Source organism: Pseudorca crassidens, chromosome 3 (genome assembly GCF_039906515.1).
Source record: "Pseudorca crassidens isolate mPseCra1 chromosome 3, mPseCra1.hap1, whole genome shotgun sequence".
NCBI lineage: Eukaryota > Metazoa > Chordata > Mammalia > Artiodactyla > Delphinidae > Pseudorca > Pseudorca crassidens.
In genome coordinates, this window is record NC_090298.1 from 88,155,879 (window position 1) to 88,176,726 (window position 20,848).

At 36.3% G+C, this 20,848-nt stretch overlaps 1 protein-coding gene and 1 non-coding gene across 2 annotated transcripts in view; both read right to left on the reverse strand.

The window, feature by feature from the left end:
* Nucleotides 1-20,848, reverse strand: part of FBXL17 (F-box and leucine rich repeat protein 17) — a 478,320-nt gene that overhangs the window by 148,810 nt on the left and 308,662 nt on the right. The window contains exon 7 of the mRNA XM_067731391.1: nt 13,770-13,846. Within this exon, the coding sequence (XP_067587492.1) occupies nt 13,770-13,846 (77 nt within the window). The remainder of the gene's footprint in view (nt 1-13,769; nt 13,847-20,848) is intronic.
* Nucleotides 16,045-16,151, reverse strand: LOC137222919 (U6 spliceosomal RNA). The gene has a single exon (XR_010942684.1). It is a non-coding gene; the product is annotated as a U6 spliceosomal RNA (small nuclear RNA).

Genomic DNA, 20,848 nt, shown 5'->3' on the forward strand with positions numbered 1-20,848 from the left:
AATCTGACTTTCCAAGGCTGACTTCAGAAAGATTCTCAAACAGAGGGCAGAAGAAGGGGCTGGATCCTATGAGGGCATTATTGTGATTTCAAATCTAAAAGAACAGAAGAATCCTTTATGAGAGGAAGTGAAATATCTTCAAAGCAAAACTGCTTTCTTGGAGAAGCTCCTAGAGCCGTATGTGAGGAAAGAGATAATAGAAAGAAAGAAAATGGGAAATTTAACCTAAGAAAGTGATAGAGATGATTAAAAATATATTACAAGTATCACTCATCAAACATTACTTAGCTAGTTTTCTACATACTTTTTTTTTCCGCTTCTAAGAATTATTTACCATATAAAATATTTTTGGCAAGCAAAATTTACATTATACCAGTATGAAGGTAGTTCATTTAAAAAAGCCATACATATTAATATATATAAAATAGAAGAGTACCATAACTCCCTGAAGACAGAGAGAACTTTTTTGTTTACTTCTTATTTCTAATTTTTAAAATCTCCTTTTCTCTGCCCATACTCAGTCATTCTCAATGAAAGACAAGTTGCTTTCAGGCATTGGGCATGCACTGCATACAGAGGCACATAGGCTGGATCAGTCACATCAAACTCAACACAACTGTTTGAAAAGTTGAAAAGTTCAAACTATTTATTTAATGTCATGCAGATAAACCCAAGAAAAGGAAAACATTTGACAGACAAATTCTCATTGACTGAGTCTTAAAAAGCCAAGGCAATGTTTTAGGATATGGGCTAAAATGAATAGTTTCATATTCAAGTTAAAAGTAAGTTTGACTTAATTAGGAAATTAAATTAACCAAACTAACTTTCTGCCTCAAGTGAAAGTTCCATTTAATATCTATCCTAAAGTGAAATCATAAAGGGAATCTATTCGATTCTCTTACTCCCAAAGATATGAGAGGAAAGGAATATTAACTCCTTATTTCATAGATAATAAGATCAACACACTGGATTTGATGAGCTTGGGAAGGTTGGCACCTTCTACCTCAAGAACAGTGTCCATTTTGTATCAAGGAAATCCACCAGTTTCCTGCTCTTAAGCAGGTCACTGACTGAGAGGTCTAGTTTTTATTTATACTTTGAAGGAGATGAAATAGAGCAGTGTTTTACAAACTGCTAGTCACTCTAGTAAGCGATGAAATAACTTTAGTGAAAATCCAACAAGCACTTTAAATGCAAAATGTATTTTTCACAGTAGAACAAGGAAGTTTAAAAGCCCTGAATAAGATTATGTAACACCATACAGTCTGAACACTTTTCTACGTATTTCCAAATGGGTCCAAGAGGTCATATTTTAGGACTTACTTAAAACAAATGCAGAATATCTGAGACAAAATTAGAAGGAAATCCCCAGAAAATTGATGGGGTAGCTAAAATGTAAAAGTACCTCTCCTTCCCAAGTTCCACTCCTAATTTCTCCAAAAGCAGAAAATGTGGGTAGAATTAAGAGAGTGTTGGATACAGGCATACCTCGGAGCTATTGCAGGGTAGGTTCCACACCACCACAATAAAGTGAATATTGCAATAAAGCAAGTCACACGAATTTTTTGGTTTCCCAGTGCGTATAAAGGTTATGTTTATACTATAATGTAGTCTATTATGTGTGCAATAGCATTATGTTTAAAAAAACCAAGGTAGATAACTTAATTAAAATATACTTTATTGCTAAAAAATGCTAACCATCATCTGAGCTTTCAGTGAGTCATAGTAGAACGTCAAAGATTACTGATCACAGATCACAATAAGAAATAAAGTAATAAAGGGAAAGTTTGAAACATTCTGAGAATTACCAAAATGCAACACACAGACACAAAATGAGCAAATGTGTTGGAGAAATGGTGCCAATAGACTTGTTCGACATAGGGTTGCCACAAACCTCCAATTTGTAAATATCGCAGTATTTACAAAGTGCAATAAGGCAAAGCAAAATAAAATGAGGTATGCCTGTGTAAGGAACTAGAAATTTCTAGTGTGTTGAGAATCCCTAAATGAGGATTCTCTAAAACCCAGGGGGCTGATGTTACTGAGTTGTAATGGAAAAGTTGGACTTGTGATGAGATCTAAAATAGGTTTTAAGCTGGAGGCTTAAAATACAGAAAATACTGTGATGTAAGATTCAGAGAGCAGCATAGACTTCGAAGATACATTTTTTTAAAAAGCCTAATTCATTCAAGAACCAAAGTTCTTTAGAAAAACGGCTGATGCCATGTCTCCAGCATGAAATGCACAAGATGAGCCGGGCATATCTTGACATAATCAGTCTATGTCAAATGGACAGGGGAACCATTTTGAAGAAGCTTGTACTACCAAAAGATAGGACAATTTGAGTTATCAATTTAAAAATAACTGCAATGGATTATTGAGTTTATAATAATACTTAAACAAAAGCAACAACAACACCTCATTGGTCACCTTGGAAGAATTATGGAAATGAAATTAGCATTTTAGAAACTGATAAATAAAGAGAAAGTATCATTCCTTCCTTTCCTATATAAATTGAACTCAAGTAAACCAAGAAGTCAATAAAGGAAAGTTGCTCTTAATAATAAGGAAATCCTGCTAATAAATAAAAAGAGAAAGAACTTCTGGTAAGGTTTAATCCTACCAGTGTTAATGGATATAACAATGTGAGACTAATTTGTGAAAGACATACAGTAAAATCAATTAGTTTAATGTTTTTTTTGTTTTGTTTTGTTTTGTTTTTTTGCGTTACGCGGGCCTCTCACTGTCGTGGCCTCTCCCGCTGCAGAGCACAGGCTCCGGACGTGCAGGCTCAGTGGCCATGGCTCACGGGCCCAGCCGCTCCGCGGCATGTGGGATCTTCCCAGACTGGGGCACGAACCCATGTCCCCTGCATCGGCAGGCGAACTCTCAACCACTGCACCACCAGGGAAGCCCTAGTTTAATGTTTAATTTATATTTTGCTATGAGCATTACTATCATTTTCTAATGGGAAACTTGGTGGACGTTTGTTTTGTTTTGCTTTTCCGTTGTTTTTTTTTCCCCCAAAATAAATCAGATGCCAAGTGTCTTAAGTAGGCTAATTAACCAGTAAATAGTGAAGGAGATTTAGTCAAACACACAGCTGGGGAGGGCATAATTATCTTAAATTATCTTAAAGAGAAGGTGAGACCCTAAGAGAGCACTTGTAGATATAATTTACTGCTTTAGAAGGAAGAGATGCAGCCCTTGGGTTTTTACCCCCTTTCGGCTCCTACTTCTCATGATATTTCAGAAAATGAGGAGCACTGATGCTAAACAGCATAAAGGAGGCAGAGAGCAAAGCCACATTGAAGAGAGATTCAATTTTGACTTCTCAGAGGACATTCTCGGAAGAGGCTCTCCTAAGGGAAGAAAAGTAAGGGGCACCTGATGCAGGTGATGACTCTGAGGCCCCGGGAACTTCTGAGCCCAGGTTTAAGGAAGAACTTAAAGAAGAGAACAATTGCTTATGTTTTTGAGAATGGTACAACTGTGTATCTTTAGAAATATCTGTACTTTAAAAAAATGGAATAAAATACCTAGGAATAAACCTACCTAAGGAGACAAAAGACCTGTATGCAGAAAACTATAAGACACTGATGAAAGAAATTAAAGATGATACAAACAGATGGAGAGATATACCATGTTCTTGGATTGGAAGAATCAACATTGTGAAAATGACTATACTACCCAAAGCAATCTACAGATTCAATACAATCCCTATCAAACTACCAATGGCATTTTTCACAGAACTAGAACAAAAAATTTCACAATTTGTATGTGGAAACACAAAAGACCCTGAATAGCCAAAGCAATATTGAGAAGAAAAACGGAGCTAGAGGAATCAGGCTCCTGGACTTCAGACTATACTACAAAGCTACAATAATCAAGACAGTATGGTACTGGCACAAAAACAGAAATATAGATCAATGGAACAGGATAGAAAGCCCAGAGATAAACCCACACACATATGGTCACTTTATTTTTGATAAAGGAGGCAAGAATATACAGTGGAGAAAAGACAGCCTCTTCAATAGGTGATGCTGGGAAAATTGGACAGCTACATGAAAAAGAATGAAACTAGATCACTCCCTAACACCACATACAAAAATAAACTCAAAATGGATTAAAGACCTAAATGTAAGGCCAAAAACTATCAAACTCTTAGAGGAAAACATAGGCAGAACACTCTTTGCCATAAATCACAGCAAGATCCTTTTTGACCCACCTCTTAGAGAAATGGAAATAAAAACAAAAATAAACAAATGGGACCTAATGAAACTTAAAAGCTTTTACACAGCAAAGGAAACCATAAACAAGACCATGGTTCTGAAGAACCTAGGGGCAGGACAGGAATAAAGACGCAGATGTAGAGAATAGACTTGAGGACACGGGGAGGGGGAAGGGTAACCTGGGACAAAGTGAGAGAGTGGCATGGACTTATACATACTACCATATGTAAAATAGATAGGTAGTGGGAAGCAGCTGCATAGCACAGGGAGATCAGCTCGGTGCTTTGTGACCATCTAGCGGGGTGGGATAGGGAAGATGGGAGGGAGATACAAGAGGGAGGAGATATGGGATATATGTATAGCTGATTCACTTTGTTATAAAGCAGAAACTAACACACCATTGTAAAGCAATTATACTCCAATAAAGATGTTAAAAAAATGCTATGAAACATGTCATTTGGCATTAACTAAAATTGCTTTTAAAGGATCATTTAAATGAAGAAATTATTTCTATATGAAAAGCAGAGAAATTTAAGAAGTTATCTGCACATAATCCAGTAAACGATTTGGAGTGAGGAGATTATAGTTCCAGTTTTGTTAATTAATTAAAACCTGTCTGGGCTCAATTTTCTCATCTATTAAAAAAGTAATATTTCTGCTTCCTTCATAAGCTTTTGGTAATAATTTAGAAGGAGAGTATAGGAAAAAATTTTAACTCATGAAGAATTATATACAGTTTTGAAATAATTAAGAAAACATTTATTGAATACATGAATACACAATATCAATGAGAGTCTCTATCTTCCAGCTAGGGAATGTTTAATCATAGAATATAACTGATATTTGGTGGCAGCACAACAAAGTTATAGTGAATAAGCACATTAAACCTATTAAGTTCTATAACTATATAATTAGATCTCATGGGGTAGCTGCTTTGCGACATTGTTTTTTTACACACAGATGGACAAACATGGTTATCATGGGATTCAGTTTCCTTTGTTTAAGCTTTGACAACCGGGAAAATCCAACAAAGCTTTCTAGTAATAAATACTACTAAGTATATCACTGACCTATGAGTGGCTATCCAAGAGATATTTAACACTGAATCTATACCATATGGTTATTCACAGACAGTGTGAACCTGAGGGTTTCCTAGCCGCAGTTTCCACATCTCTAGGCTTGAATACTAACAGTCCATATCTAAGGGGATTAAATGAATAATGCCCCACAGAAAATATCCAATAAATGGTAACTATTCTATTATATTATTATGAAAATGTACACTTGACTTCTGTCAATTGAACTGGGTACTTGATTAGTAGTTAAAACCCAAAGTAGTGTTTCCTTTTATATATGTTAAGTGAAGTTGTTACCATGGGAATGGTGAATAAGACAGGAAAAGTCTAGATGAAAGTTGGAACTTACCCTGAATTTTCAACTAGAATATTTTCATAAGGTTTCTTCAAAATTTGCCTGTGTGTGCACGTAATCACTTTGGATGATTTCTGCTCTTTCTTTAGATTAACCAATGCATACAAACTCATCCATTCAGACACCTGCTCTTGCTCTGAGTCTTTCCTAAGGCTGTACTACCTCAAATGCCCTTGCTTCTCATATCTGTCCTCCCATGCCTCCTCCAACAAAAATCCTTCCCCAAAGATTTCAGCCTCTTATGACCTTGTCCTCCTGAGCCCCTACATCTTGTAGGGCCTATTTGTTAAAAAAAAAAATTGACACCATCATGTTGCTTAATATGTTGGAAAACATTTTCACTGCTTATGTCTTCTTTCTCTATGTAAGCGTATATACTTCTCACCCATCTCTGTATTCTCCTCAGCACCCAGCTAGTACACATACAGTAAACATTTGCTGAATGAAACAAAAATGGAACTGGTCCAGTATAAATCCCAGGATTAGAAAGAAATTTAAACATTATGTACGTCAATTCCTTACCTAGTGCTTCCATCTTTCCATATTCTTTTCGAGAGATTGTCTCGGTGTGAATAACTCTTGTAATAGAGGACTCACTACCACTCAAAATTTCTATTTTTAAGAAGTTTTAAACATTAGAAGATTGTTTATTTTGTGGGATACTAGAAATTTAGTATTATTGCAGTTATCTTGGTGTTTATTGTAGTCCCCTTTAGATCTACTCATTGCTGATACAATACTGATAATGGTCAATAATGACACTATTTATATTACAGCATATTTCAAGGAAAACAAATGCTTAGTCTGCATACTTAAGGGTACTAAGCAGTGGGGGTTAAAAATAGGAACTCCAAAAAATTACTTTTCATGTGATTTGGGATAAATTTCTTTTATCTGTAACAGGACTCCTTCATAAGATTAACACTAAAACAGCTAATTAATACTAAAATCAAACACTCTATTTTAGAAATGCTAAAAGCAGTTGAGAGAAGGAAAGTGGGAAAGTTAATATTTTAGCTAGTGATTCGGTTGTATATGGAAATTGAGTATTTGGCTATAAAAATTAATAAACTAAATAATTTGCAGCAACAATATTCATGTATTTGGAGGTGTAAGAAAGTTCAGGGGCAAGCACAGAAACCGGTCCATTCGTCTTTTACATGTAAGTTAGAAGATTCCTTAATCAAAAAAAAAGAACCCTATTATATAGGAAGCTAGAGATGGCCTTTGAATTGGTTATGGGAGACTTTTCTAAAATAAATGTCTTAAGGGCTTCCCTGGTGGCGCAGTGGTTAAGAATCCGTCTGTCAATGCAGGGGACAGGGGTTCGAGCCCTGGTCTGGGAAGATCTCACATGCCACGGAGCAACCAAGCCTGTGAACCACAACTACTGAGCCTGTGCTCTAGAGCCCGTGAGCCACAACTACTGAAGCCCGCGTGCCTAGAGCCCGTGCTCCGCAACATGAGAAGCCACTGCAATGAGAAGTCTGCACACCGCAATGAAGAGTAGTCCCCGCTTCCTGCAACTAGAGGAAAGCCCACGCGCAGCAACGGACACCCAATGCAGCCAAAAATAAATAAATAAAATAAATAAATTTATTAAAAAAAACCCAAACGTCTTAAGAAGTGCTTCTCGGGCTTCCCTGGTGGCTCAGTGGTTGACAGTCCACCTGCCAATGCATAGGACACGGGTTCGTGCCCCGGTCCGGGAAGATCCCACATGCCGCGGAGCAGCTGGGCCCGTGAGCCGTGGCCGCTGAGCCTGCGCGTCCAGAGCCTATGCTCTGCAACGGGAGAGGCCACAACAGTGAGAGGCCCGTGTACCGCAAAAAAAAAAAAAAAAAGGAAGTGCTTCTCAATACATTTGAGATGAAAGTCTATTATGAAAAGTCTATTATGATAAGCATGGTTATTGTTCAGTCTTTTATTTCAGGGTTATATAGCTGCAGGCTTAGGATGACCTAGGAAATAGGGAAGAAAGTCAACAATTTCTTTGCTGTTGAGCGGAAAAAAAAAAAAAAAGCATTTAGAAAACAGTTATAATTAAATACCAATTTTTTGGTTAAAAATCATGACAATTACTGAAAAGAAAGAAAAAAGAGAAAATAACACTTGCTAAGTATAACAGTAGACACATAAATACAATAGTGAGGAATTCCAGGTATGAAAGAATTAGAAGTGGAGAGAAATAACTTTTAAGATGGGCATAAAAACAAGGTGAATTTGCAACAGTAGAAGATTTAGCAATTTAGTACTATTTTGTTAGAAACAATAAAAGCTATCTATATTTAAATGACAGAATGGAGAGAAAGTGAATAATCAACAGTAAACAATAAGACATTCTTTTTGACTTGCAACTGTATTTTCTAAAGTTCTTCTCTGTCACTTTACAACTATTAGAGTTATTCCTGCTGACAAAAGGAGTTGAATCTTACCCAGCAACCTTGGAGCAGTCTGAAATACAATTTGAAAATGAAACAAAACATAAAAGGAAAAGAACCAAGAATTAAATATTAAATGGAACATCACTGTATGTAATGCATACCTAATAATATGAAAAATAAGATGGTGTAAGAAAGAGCAAAATTATTTTTGGTATAAGATTTTTTTCTTGAATAATATATCAGTGTTGGTTTGGCAAGAAAAAAAAAAAAAAAGAAACACTCCTGATACTAGTATAACCCAGAATGCTTCTTGGGATCTCTTTTTGTTTCTTCAGTGTGCTTATTTTGAAAATGTATCCCAGATCCCAATTTGGATTAACTAATAGCCAAAGAGGTCTGGTATTCCAAGAAGAGGTAGCGAATGTACAACTTATTAATCTTTCAATAGCGTCAGAAGGCCAACAAGGCTGGGGTGAGGCATGGGTTAGACCAAAGCAAAGATTTATGGCTGCTGGCACTCCCTGCCATTCTTCTTGTCTGGAAGAAGATGCATTACCCGTTTTTTCTCTTTTTTTTTAATAAGCAGGCCAGCCCTGTCCTCTGGATCCCAACAGGGTGAAAGCTCCAGGAATGCAGAAACTACATGTCCTGCCTCTAGCACAGAGCCCAGCACATAGTAGGTACTAAATCAATATTTGTTAACAGAATGAATATACATCACGTCTGTCGTGTGGCAGACCAACTGAAATGACATCTCACATGATAACCACTGGAACAAATGACCTCCTTGTCTTGGAAGACCTTTTGCCCAGAGCAATCCAAAAGCTTTTATGGCAAGCCTTGGGGTTAGGTTTAAAAGGCCCAGATCAGGCAGAAGCGCATTGGCAAGCAGAGTAAGGGGCAGTCAAAGACTGTCCTCAGAGAGCAGCCCCAGGGCCTGCAGGAGTGACGGGAGAATGTGGAGCGGCCCAGATGAGCCTGTGGGTTGTCAGAGACTTGTAGGCCCCAGACATCGATGTCAGTAGTTGAGTGTTTACAGTCCTCTTTAATTAAAAGGTTATTTGACAACTTGAGATGGGAAGCAAAAAGATATCCTCTAGAGTGTATTTCAAGGGCCCTGAGGAGTGCTAAATAAAGTCAAAGGAAATGTGATAACAACCCAGAAAGGAACCTGGGTCCTTTTTACAACTGCTCCCTGACACAGGGTCACACTGGTAACCTTCACTACGGAGATGCTAATGGAGATACGGGCTTTATTCATCCATCCCATTTACTATACCACATGTTCTATGCCTTGCAGCTGGAGTAAGACTGGCTCTGACCTCTGTAGGCTTGAATGATACAAGTTGTTTTCCCTTTAATTCTAAGGATACACTGTTCTGAAGGAGGAGAATTTTCAACAGAAAAGTGTTTGAAGGTGAGCAGAAAGGTTGGCTGGAAATTATTAGTTGATAAATTATTATAAGAACAAAAAACAAAAGCATACGGGAAGCCAAGAGAAAATTATCCAAACAAAAATGAAGGTAACATAGAGAAGAGATAGGGAAGAAACCTAAGATAGGGAGACAAATTAAAGATTTTATACTTTTTGCTGCATATTTCTTTTTTTTTTTTTGCATATTTCTTTTTATTCCCCGCTAATAAGAATCTGGTTTAGATAGCTTAGGTGTGGAAGTCAACTAGGCATGTATAGACTAATACAGGTCAAACTTCTAAATAATGATTCCCATAAACAGAAAGCCACACTTGGAGGAGGAGGGCTAATTCTTCTTCAGAAAAAGAGATGATTCTATAATTATAAAAACTGCCACTTAGTGAGTGTCCACTATGCCACCAGGCACAACACAGATGTTTTATATTCATTTCCACTACCTTTTATGGTGTGTATTATCATGTGCTTAACAGATGACAAAACTAAGAGGTTAAGTAACTTGCTCAAGGTCACAAAGAAAAGAAGAGGCGGGGATTCCCTGGTGGAGCAGTGGTTGAGAGTCCGCCTGCCGATGCAGGAGACGTAGGTTCGTGCCCCGGTCCGGGAGGATCCCGCGTGCCGCGGGGCGGCTGGGCCCGTGGGCCATGGCCGCTGAGCCTGCGCGTCCGGAGCCTGTGCTCCGCAGCGGGAGAGGCCACAGCAGTGAGAGGCCCGCGTACAGGAAAAAAAAAGAAGAGGCGAATTCTAACCTACTTCTCTCAGTTTGAGTTTTTTCCCCACGATACTACCTATAACATTTATTTGTTTAGTGACAGAAGAGTGACAATATTAGATTTCTCTTTAGGGAGCAATTTCCCAAGACTGTATTTTCCATTTAGCTGTGCCTGAATTATTGATTTGTTTATAATTGTTATCCTTTACCATAAAGATCTATGTTCAATCTGGGGAATAAGAAAACTATTAGAATGATAGTTTTCTTCATGACAACTGTATCATATATCAATTAAAATGAACATAACTGGGCTTCCCTGGTGGCGCAGTGGTTAAGAACTCGCCTGCCAATGCAGGGGACATGGGTTTGAGCCCTGGTCCGGGAAGATCCCACATGCTGCGGAGCAACTAAGCCTGTGTGCCACAACTACTGAAGCCTGTGCGCCTAGAGCCCGTGCTCCACAACAAGAGAAGCCACCGCAATGAGAAGCCCATGCACCACAACAAAGACCCAATGCAGCCAAAAATAAATAAATTAATTTTAAAAAAATGAACATAGCTTCCTAACAGCCTGGGCAGGTGTTGCTAAGTACTATAATACTACACTCAACAACTGTGAGAATCTTGAGAAAAATTACAAATGATAAGCCAGGAGAGCTGCTGTTTCTGAATCAATGCATCCTGCAAAAACACTTCAAAAACCTCAGGATACAGTACTGAATGCATGTACGAACACAGCACCAAAGAAAAAGGAGGTGAGGAGAAGACTAGCTAGAATATGAGCAAAGCAATAGGAAGCAGAATTAGGGAGTAGTCTCTTGAAGGATGAAATTCCCCTGGTATCAGGTGTACATCAAATTTTACAATTTCTAAGTAGCCTCAAAAATCAAAAAGTCCCACAGAATATGTCTTTAATTATCCAGTTAAAGAAGGAAGAAAGCATCTGCTTTTCCTTCTTAAAATTTATAATTAACACAGGGCAAGGGATCACAGCCTCCCCTAGTAGAGCAATGACCTCCAATAACATACCGTTTCTCTGGTTACAATGAAGAATCTTTCTTGCTGTCTTTTTGACAAAAATTGTTCACGTGTTATTGGCATGGTACCAGAGGAAAAAAGATGCACTGAGCTGAGTGTTTAGTAACTTCTTTTAATTTTAAAATCAAGTAGCAATTATAGTAAAATCTCATAAACTATTGACCTTTCCCCCTCATCCTCAACTGTGCCCAAACATTTTGAAAAAACAGAACCAACAGATGCACAGAGACTTTCATCACAAATCCTTAGAACACCTAAAACCTCACAGAAGAAGGAAGAGAGACTAGGTGGGGCAGAGAGCTTGAAAGCTGGAGGGACTGAGGTATGAAAAAAACCGTGATAGATTTCATGTCTGGGTGGAGTAAGGAAGTCCTCAAAATTTTCACTTCTACTTCCTCTCAACTAGACTAGATCAGTGGTTCTCAACTTTGGCTGACATTGACAACACTTAGACAGGTTTTATTGCCTGGGCACCACCTCCTAGAAATTCTGATTTAATTAGTCTTGTGTAAGGTTCAGGCATCTGAATGCTTTAGAAACTCCCCAGGTGATCCTAATGTGCAGAGAGGGTTGAGAACCGCTGACCTAAATAATTCAGAGATAGGAATAAATGCAAACCACATGGGCAAAGTTCTAACTGTTTTCACCTCATCAGGAGAAAAAAAGTCCTGAGATCTCAAAATATCAGAACCTGAGAATATCACTAAACAACAGCAATAAACAATAGCAATAAACCTTCCTTCCTTCCAAGGAAAGGAAAGGAGGTAGAAGAATTTTGTGTGAATCTTTTCTCTGTCCCACTCCTGTAGGAAAGCAATTTTTCTCAGCAGTATACATTGTGCTAATCATTAGACTAGGTACCAGGTACACACAGGAGCATGAAGTCAATTCACAAATGAGGAAACAGTCTCAGAGACGCAAAGGAACTTCCCTAAGGCCAAAGAACAAGGAATGAAAACAGAACTCGATCCCAGATCTGTCCCAAGTCCAAAGCTTTTTCTCTTTTCCGTATCTTCTGGAACACTTCTTTGCACTGGCTAACTTAACTGGTACTGGGACAGAGTGTAACTTTAGCAACATTTTCCACTGCAGGACCTTGAAGAGTTCTAAGGAACTTAATCCATAGCTCTCCTGGCAATTAGCAATCTGACATTGACAGCAAACAGGTAAAAGGGAGAAATATAAAGTAAGGTTGGAGGGGCAGGTAGGAGACTAATGGTAAAGGATCTTGAATGCCAAGTAAAGAGTTTGCAACGTATGAATGTACTAGTTAATTAACAAATCTACAGGTATGGAGGATATGCCCTGTGTTGGGCAGAGAGAACACTCTAAAGCCTAGACAATAGGGAGATATTGGAGGTTTTAGAGTTACTGTATCTAAGTGGCAATCTAATATGCCAAACCAGAAAACAAACTACAAGTAAAAAGAAAATATATCAAAACACTCCTTTCTCATGGTGTAATTAGGAAAAAGACAACAACCCAGAAACATTATAGATAAATCCATGTAAGACATTTACCATTCTCAAAAAGTAAACTTTGAAAAGAAATTAGGGTTTTCAAGCCAAATCCTTTATGTTATTTTTTGTTACAGCTTCCACAGAATTTTTCCAAAGGATGAATTTAGTAGCTGATAAAATACAACTCTCCCACCCAGGGCAGATGGTCAGTATGACATCTTAGGATTGGAGTCGGTTATTAGCATATGTTGGAGTTAACAATAAAAAACGTAATGTATTATTAGTTCCCTTCAAGGCAGAAAGCATATTCTCCAGTTTAAAGGAACAAATTTAAAAATCAGAAAAGAAAAATGGAAGCCATTTTAGTCTCCCATAAAGCCAAATAATTAGTTAAAATGCTGTATTTAGATTACATATGCAAATTAATAGGAAAAAATATATAAAGCTGAATGAAAAAGGAAAGGCTAGCTTACTTTTCTTTATTACTCCAATAGGATGATTTCATACTTTTCATATTTTTAAAAAACAACTTGCTTTTCTCCACTTTAAAGGGATATTTAAAATTAAGATAATTTAAACTCTTACAAACAAATGTATACCCTTTACTTCCTGTATATCTGAACTTCCTATTGGAAGTTTCCAGCGTTTTAAAGAATTTAAGGCATTAAGAAGGTTGGCATTTGGAATGGCACAAGAATGCATTTTACATGACATTAAGCAAATCAACTCAATGTAATATTTACTTTATATTTATTATATCAAATATGTAATTATCCTAGTATTTATTTTCATCATACAGCAATTTTAGCCATACTTTTTAATCCTATGTGAGTGTGTATGTGCATGTGCACATATGTGTGTATGATTACATGTGGTGATAAACTGATATACATGTTCATTTTTACTCTGGTTCCATTTTCATGATTTCTTGATTCGGGGGGGGTGTGATCAGAGACTACAAGTAAAGATAAAACTCATAGTCTCTATGAGTTAGTAGCTTTTGATTTCTTTTAAAAAAGCTTTCAAAGATCTTGTACCTTTTTATTCTTGAAAATGATTAGGACAATGGCTCATTACATACCATAATCTGTGATTTTACAGGACACCAAATACAGCTCTTTCAGGTTTTGTCCTTCCTTTGCAATGACCTCCACACACCTAAAACACATACAAAAAATGGTGAGTTACACTAATGCGTTTCAAGTTAAATTAGCAAGAGTTTGGCCAGGACGGTAACAGGAAGAGGTCAGCGTTTGATGAATGCCACAGCTCTCTCCTTTCAACAAACCTCTTTCAAGGTGTTTCAGGAAAAGGTATTATATTCCCTGCTTTAAACTCAAGTGCTCTAATACCTAAATGACTTTAATTAAATACATTTATGACTAGCACATCTTTTAAAACCAAAGTGATGAAAGAGAGATATTCCTGTAAGAGTAGTGTTACATTTGGTAATAAAGGATTAGTAAACATGTGCTATATAATGAACATATGTTATTTACATAAAAAATAATGTAATTAAAGTGTAGAATATAGACAGATGGTTATTATAAAAGAATGGTAATATTGCTCATTGTTTAATTATTAATGATGGACTTTGATAACACTGAAGTACACATTTTGTGAAATTTTATTCAAAATAAAAATGTTTTCAAAATCTGTAACACTGATTAAAGATGAAAGAAAAATCGTACACATAAGAACTTTAAAATCTTTTACTTTAAAATGTTTTACTCTTAACATTTTAAATGAATTGTTGCATACATACAGGCCATATTCATAATATAGATATAGATATGTAAGATTTAAAGTCTTTTCTGGTTTCATTTCAGTTAAAAGGTTTTTGAATGGTGTACTCTGCTCTAATGGCCGTAGTGGAACATGTAGTACAGAATTGAATGAACTTTGAAAACAATGATTAACAGTGTGGCTCAGTCCCCTGAATTATCAGAAAAACCTGTACAGTCAAACCGACACATTGGCAGATGCATCCTTCAATGCAGCTCCTGTTTTAATCTTTATAAATAACTGTTAAGTAAAAGGGTAAAAGCAAAAAGAGTCATTAACCTTTTCTAGAAAGTAAGGATCAAGTAATTTGATACCTATGTGTGTAATCCATCAAAAAATTACTGAGTATCCATCTCTGTCTTCCAGATATTTTATTTGCTGTCTGGCTTATTTGTAAGTATCTTCATAAAATGTCAGGAAATTTTATACAATTTTACTTCACATAATTTATTACTGAAGGTTAAATTAATTATAGAGAAGACATATTTTTCTTTTAAAAATATTTTTATAGAATATTGTTTTAATGGAATGATAAACATTTCTAAGTTCCTCAGAGTAACTGAATAGACATTTTTTTGGCTATTTAAAAAAAAAAAGGTATATGATAAAAATGGGTAAGCTCTTCCATGGTTACAACAGAAAACTTAAAACAGTAACAATGTAATTATGATTGATACAGGTTATTATGAAGGGAAATTTTTAAACCTAATTCCGTGTCATTTCGCTTTACTGTAATATTTGAATAAAGCCATAAAAAAAGGGAAAATAAAACATTACAGGCAACCACCATGTTTTACATATGACTTTAAAAACTAATTTTCACATACTAAGGATAAAATAAAGGTCCTAGATGATTATATTATAAATAGTTAATAAAAAGTCTACTTTCTACTGTATCGAATATGCATAGCTCTCTGTCCTCCTCCATTACCTACCAAAAAAGTTAGCAGATCCAACATTTTGTATGACCACCACAAAATGAAATAAGTTAGTGCAGAAATAATGTTCATATCATTTATTTTGTTCTCATGGTCTTTTCAAATAGTTCAAAACACCTGATTTTACATCTGATTATGGAAAAACTCTAAGCAAATACAATATTCTATTTGTGTTCCTGCCACTTGATTCTATATTAATAGGTATGCTACAAGCACACGAGAACATTAAAGACACACAGAGCAGACTACAGACAGCAAACACAAATTGATTTCAGTGTACAAGCCAGATCAAATGCTATTTCATAGGCAACAAAAACCGGTATTCACATAAAATCAGATAATCAATCACTGGATAAAAACTGTCCTAAAACTGATGAAAGGCCTTGAGCATCAGGTTTCCTCCCTACATGACAGAGAAAGTTATGAATAGATATTACACATATATTTAGCTTACTCAAGGGGCAATAGCCAAGAGAAAACATGTGATTAAGAAATAAAAAACAGTACAGTACATATCTTTTGGAGGAAAAAAAAGAGAAACATAAGAGAAAAGCACTTTGCTTTTACAAAGGATCACCTAGGATTTTTGTTCTTTTGTTTAAATGTTTTTTTAATTAATTAATTAATTATTTAAAAAATAAGGAACGCTTCATGAATTTGTGTGTCATCCTTGCGCAGGGACCATGCTAATCTTCTCTGTATCATTCCAATTTTAGTGTATGTGCTGCCGAAGCAAGCACTTGCTCTGTTTTTAAAAGTCCAGTCACGGGCTCCCCTGGTGGCGCGGTGGTTGGGAGCCCGCCTACCAATGCAAGAGACACGGGTTCGTGCCCCGGTCCGGGAGGATCCCACGTGCCGCGGAGCGGCTGGACCTGTGGGCCGTGGCCGCTGGGCCTGCGCGTCCGGAGCCTGTGCTCCGCAGCGGGAGGCGCCGCAGCGGTGGAGGGCCCGCATACCGCAAAAAGAAAAAAGTTCAGTCACATAAGGTTTTCCAAATACTTTTAATTACCCTGTAATCACAGCCAGTGTGCTAGAAGTTATGCACAACGTAAAACTATTCCGCAAATAGGAATTCATGGAGGAAAAAAAAGTATTCCCTGGAAGATTTTTGGCAAAAATTATTTTTTTAATTTAAATATCACATATTTCATGGATGTGATATTTGAGAAGTCCCAAGTTCTGTGAACCTGGACTGAAACTCAATATCATATTAACACACAAAATTGAGTGGTTCAAATAAATAGGTAAAATAGCTGTTTTTTTGAGAGTTGAAAATGGAAGTGGTTTATATTATCCTGTTACTGCAAATTGGTGAAAATGGAACCCCACATCAGGTCCCTGGCTAGTGTCTTAAGTCCTGTGATTCGTCTAGGCCTACCTAGTTTCCCAGGCAGCTTGTAGTGATAGCAAGTCATGATGAGAGACCACGCTGGTGACTGTCCTTTCCTTCTAAAACTTTTAGAGTCCATTCTAGAATATATTTACAGGAGGTACCCTAACACAAGTCTGTTGACCACATTTACTCTAAATCTACTCTGTTTCAAGAGTCTTGGCTTTAGTTGTGGCCTTTAGTGTATTAACATCAGAGAATTTCCCAGTTCACTGCATAGACTGTATGCAGGCAACAAACAAGGCTTAGTAATTATTTACACCTTGACTACAGGTATTCATGTAAATTTTTAAGGGGTATTAAAAATGATACCCAAAAATGGGAGGAATGTTTGCAAAGTCATGGTCTGTGAGGAGAGTGAAAGAACCAAAGACCACATTTAAAACCTTTGCTTCTCCATCCCCTCTCCTATTCACAGATATCAAATACGAGAATATGCATTAATCTCAGTGATTAATTATAGTTTTGTCCCTAGGGGTAAGCCATGAATTCCTAAACTCAGAATCCAGAATTCAAAATTTTCCCATTATCCCCCTACCCGTCCCCACCATCCCTAAGGATAAACCTCAGAATACCATATGACCAACATTTTCTATGGGTCAGTGCATTCGAAGATTTTCTATTTCATGCATGCAACCTAAGGAATTACGAAACTTGGGAAAAGAACAATATCCTTAGGGAAAGTAATAATCTGTAAGATTATTAAGAACAAATTCATAATATAGGAATATGGCATAGTGGAAAAATGCAGAAGAATATCAAATATTGTTAAAGTAGCCCATGAACATCAAACACAAGCCTACTAAACCACCTTTCTGAGTTCTGAGAAACAAGAGGAGACATGTTTTAACAAGAGTGAATAAAGAATCAGAAGACATACATTCTATTTTCACCTGCATGAAACCACAGAACAACCCCTATCTTCTTCGAAGTCCCACATCATCATTCTTTATAAAAATGAGGGCCTATATGAAAAATTTATCCAAATGAAATGTCCTAGGTTCATTTAAATATATTTTAGTTCATTCTGAATTGCCTCCCCTCAGATTATTTTCTTGCTTTTATGTTTTGGCAGGGTTCTGAAGAGAATTAAAAAATTGCAACCACTGTAAATTCCTGAGTAACAGCTGTTGAGTACATATTATGTATAAACTCCGTTAGAACAGTGAAAAGGGCCAGAAAACCTGCTCCAAAGTGTCCAAAGCGTCCAGAATTATTTTTTATAATAATGTGGTTTTATGCTCACTTGCTTTTGATAACGTTCTAAAATGCACCTAAAACATTTGATGAAATATGAAAAACAGTAAAAAGGTACTTTTGTGATCAATATAGGGTTTGTTTTTTTTAAAAAAAGAGAAGGCATTACTTAGTTTCAGTGGAGGGAAAAATCTGTCTCCCTAGCAATAGATTCCTGGTAACCTGATTTATGTGAAGGGTAAAGGTTAATGAATTAAGCTGTGTAAGCTTCAAAACTATCAAAGGAATTCAAAAGAGCCTTGAATTATAGAAAACAATGGCCATTCTACATACATACCAAATTTTTATGTTTTTTGTCTCCAACTCAAAAGCTGGAACATGGCATTAGTGACAATTGAAAAGAACTAATGAGGAAATATGACTACATTGCTTGCAAAGAGGAGTGTCCTAGGAGACCTTGTTACTGTTTGTGATGTGTTTCAAATCCAAATGAAGCTAATTGGAGCTGCCAGACACTGGTTTGCAAATCTCACTTTAAAGGACAGGCTCAATCACCTTAGAGGTGTGAAAAGAAATGTCCCCATTAGAGATGCATTAGTATGTGGCTTGGTGAATTTCTAAATAAACTTTAGGATGTCCTTTCCTAAGTCACTTTTATATTTGAATAATAGATATATCTTCAAGCAGAAGAAAAAATGCAACAAGACAAAAACAACCCTACAGATTTAAAACAAAAAGTATGAACAGTGCTATGAAGTAATTGGCAAATAAGTGCAACGGGGAGCTAAGTACATTTAAAGTCGAATAAACACGTAGATCAAACGTTAAAACTCCTTAAATACAAACACATCATAAAAGTGATCTATTTGGGGGTTTTAGAAATAGAACTTAATTTTCATCGTTTCCTGACACTAGACAAACCAACAAGCCACTCTGTGTTATATAGATTGTAAGTGGGTAAAAGCAGAAGAGCCTGCAACACACACACACACACACATACACACACACACACACACACACACACACACACGAAAAGGAATAAAAAGGATTTACAAGATCTAAAGAGAGAAACAAGGGAGCAAACTTGGTCCAATTCTGTGCTACAAAAGCTCATCCTGACTAACTCATATACGGGTCATTTAAATGATAGCAGAGGTCACCAAAACACAATTTGGCATCTTACACAAAGAATATTGATATTTGATTGATTTTTCTAAAGCCCCAAATCGAGTTTTACTGACGTATAGTCTAATCCCAGTGCAGCAAATGAATGGACATGATTTATAGGTATACCCTGCTTTCAGAATGTGCACTATATAACAGATTTCTATGTTAAAAAAAGATAAATTTACAGTTAAACATTTACAAGATGAATCAATTCAAGAATTTACTAACAGTACCTTTCCCGTTATATGTGAATATAATTTCATTTATAAACATTCCATTCATAGGTACTATTTTTAGTAACACGACACCTTAACATTACATAGCATTCAGTGGTTATTTTTATCTTTAACTTAAAGAAACGTACATAATGACAAATGAAAGCCTATTTCGAGAAAGTGATACATGGCATCATATTGATACGTTAAGCACCCTTTGTATTTCATGGTACACTTTCTTGTAAACGTTCTTCTATTCCATCCCTTTAACAGCACAGTATCAAATGTATGCTTAAGTCAATTTTTCATGCAAACATCTAAAGATAATCTCATAAAAGAGATGTTCACTGCAAGAGATTTTTTTAAAAGGATGACTTGCAATTAAAATGCTAAAGTGTTCACTCAAAACACAATATGTCTCAGGGGCAAAGACTAGGAGTGACATGCAAAATGTCACCAGCTCCACCAGTTACAATTCTCTTGGGATATTCATTAAGTTCTCACTTACCAAATGTTATTCTCTGGAAAGCCAAAATCTGATTAGTGAATCCAAGATTAATTTAGGTAGCTGCTACTTAAACAGTGGAAAACTGATGCCCATTTTGTCACACAGAGATAGTGAAAGATTACACAATGAGAAGAGTGGTTGGTTTGTTTGTTTTTAATAAGATGTACCACAATAAGTGGCCTGAGATGTTATTGAAACGTAAATTCTATGGGTTTACATCTCTGCCAACAGAGGTGTTACACCTTTGGAAGAGGTGGAGCAGATGTTGTCATCTGCTGATTCTGTCTGGACCACCTTTCCCTGACAGTCTCTAGCATTAGGTAGGTTTCCTAACTGGAGAGTAAGTAGGAGTCAGCACTGAAAAAGGAGTAATACAACAGCAAAATAATATTTTCTAACATATTTAGGAGTGACCATCACAAACCAGCTCTTACGGGAATATTTTGTTCCTTTATTTATATAGAAAAACATGTTTAATGTAATTTGAATGTTTCTTAGAGAACTTTAAAAATGTTTTTCAAATAGAATAAAGCCTGCAGTATTTTTTTAAATGCACATTTTCCTTAAGTTACTAAGAAACAAAATGGTTAAATGTTTTTCCAAAGCAAGGGGGCAGGGGAGAGGAAACCAAACTAACACATTTGGATAAACTTTGTTCTGGCTTTAATATTTCAGATACATTTATCCAAAAGTCTTGTTTTTAATTTTAGCCGTTGATCCATCCTTTTACCGCAGCTACACTAAACCATTATATAATTACTTGAGCTAACTTTTTCTAAGCGTGCCTCCGAGTATGTAAGAAGCAGAAAAAAAGATTCTAAGCTATTTCTGATTTATTTATTTCAACAAGGTTTTATTAAGTGCAAATTATGTGTTAGAAAAGTTAAAAGATCTAATCAGAAAGCCACATTATTATAAAATGATACCCATAATACTTATAACCTTGATAGATCAACTACT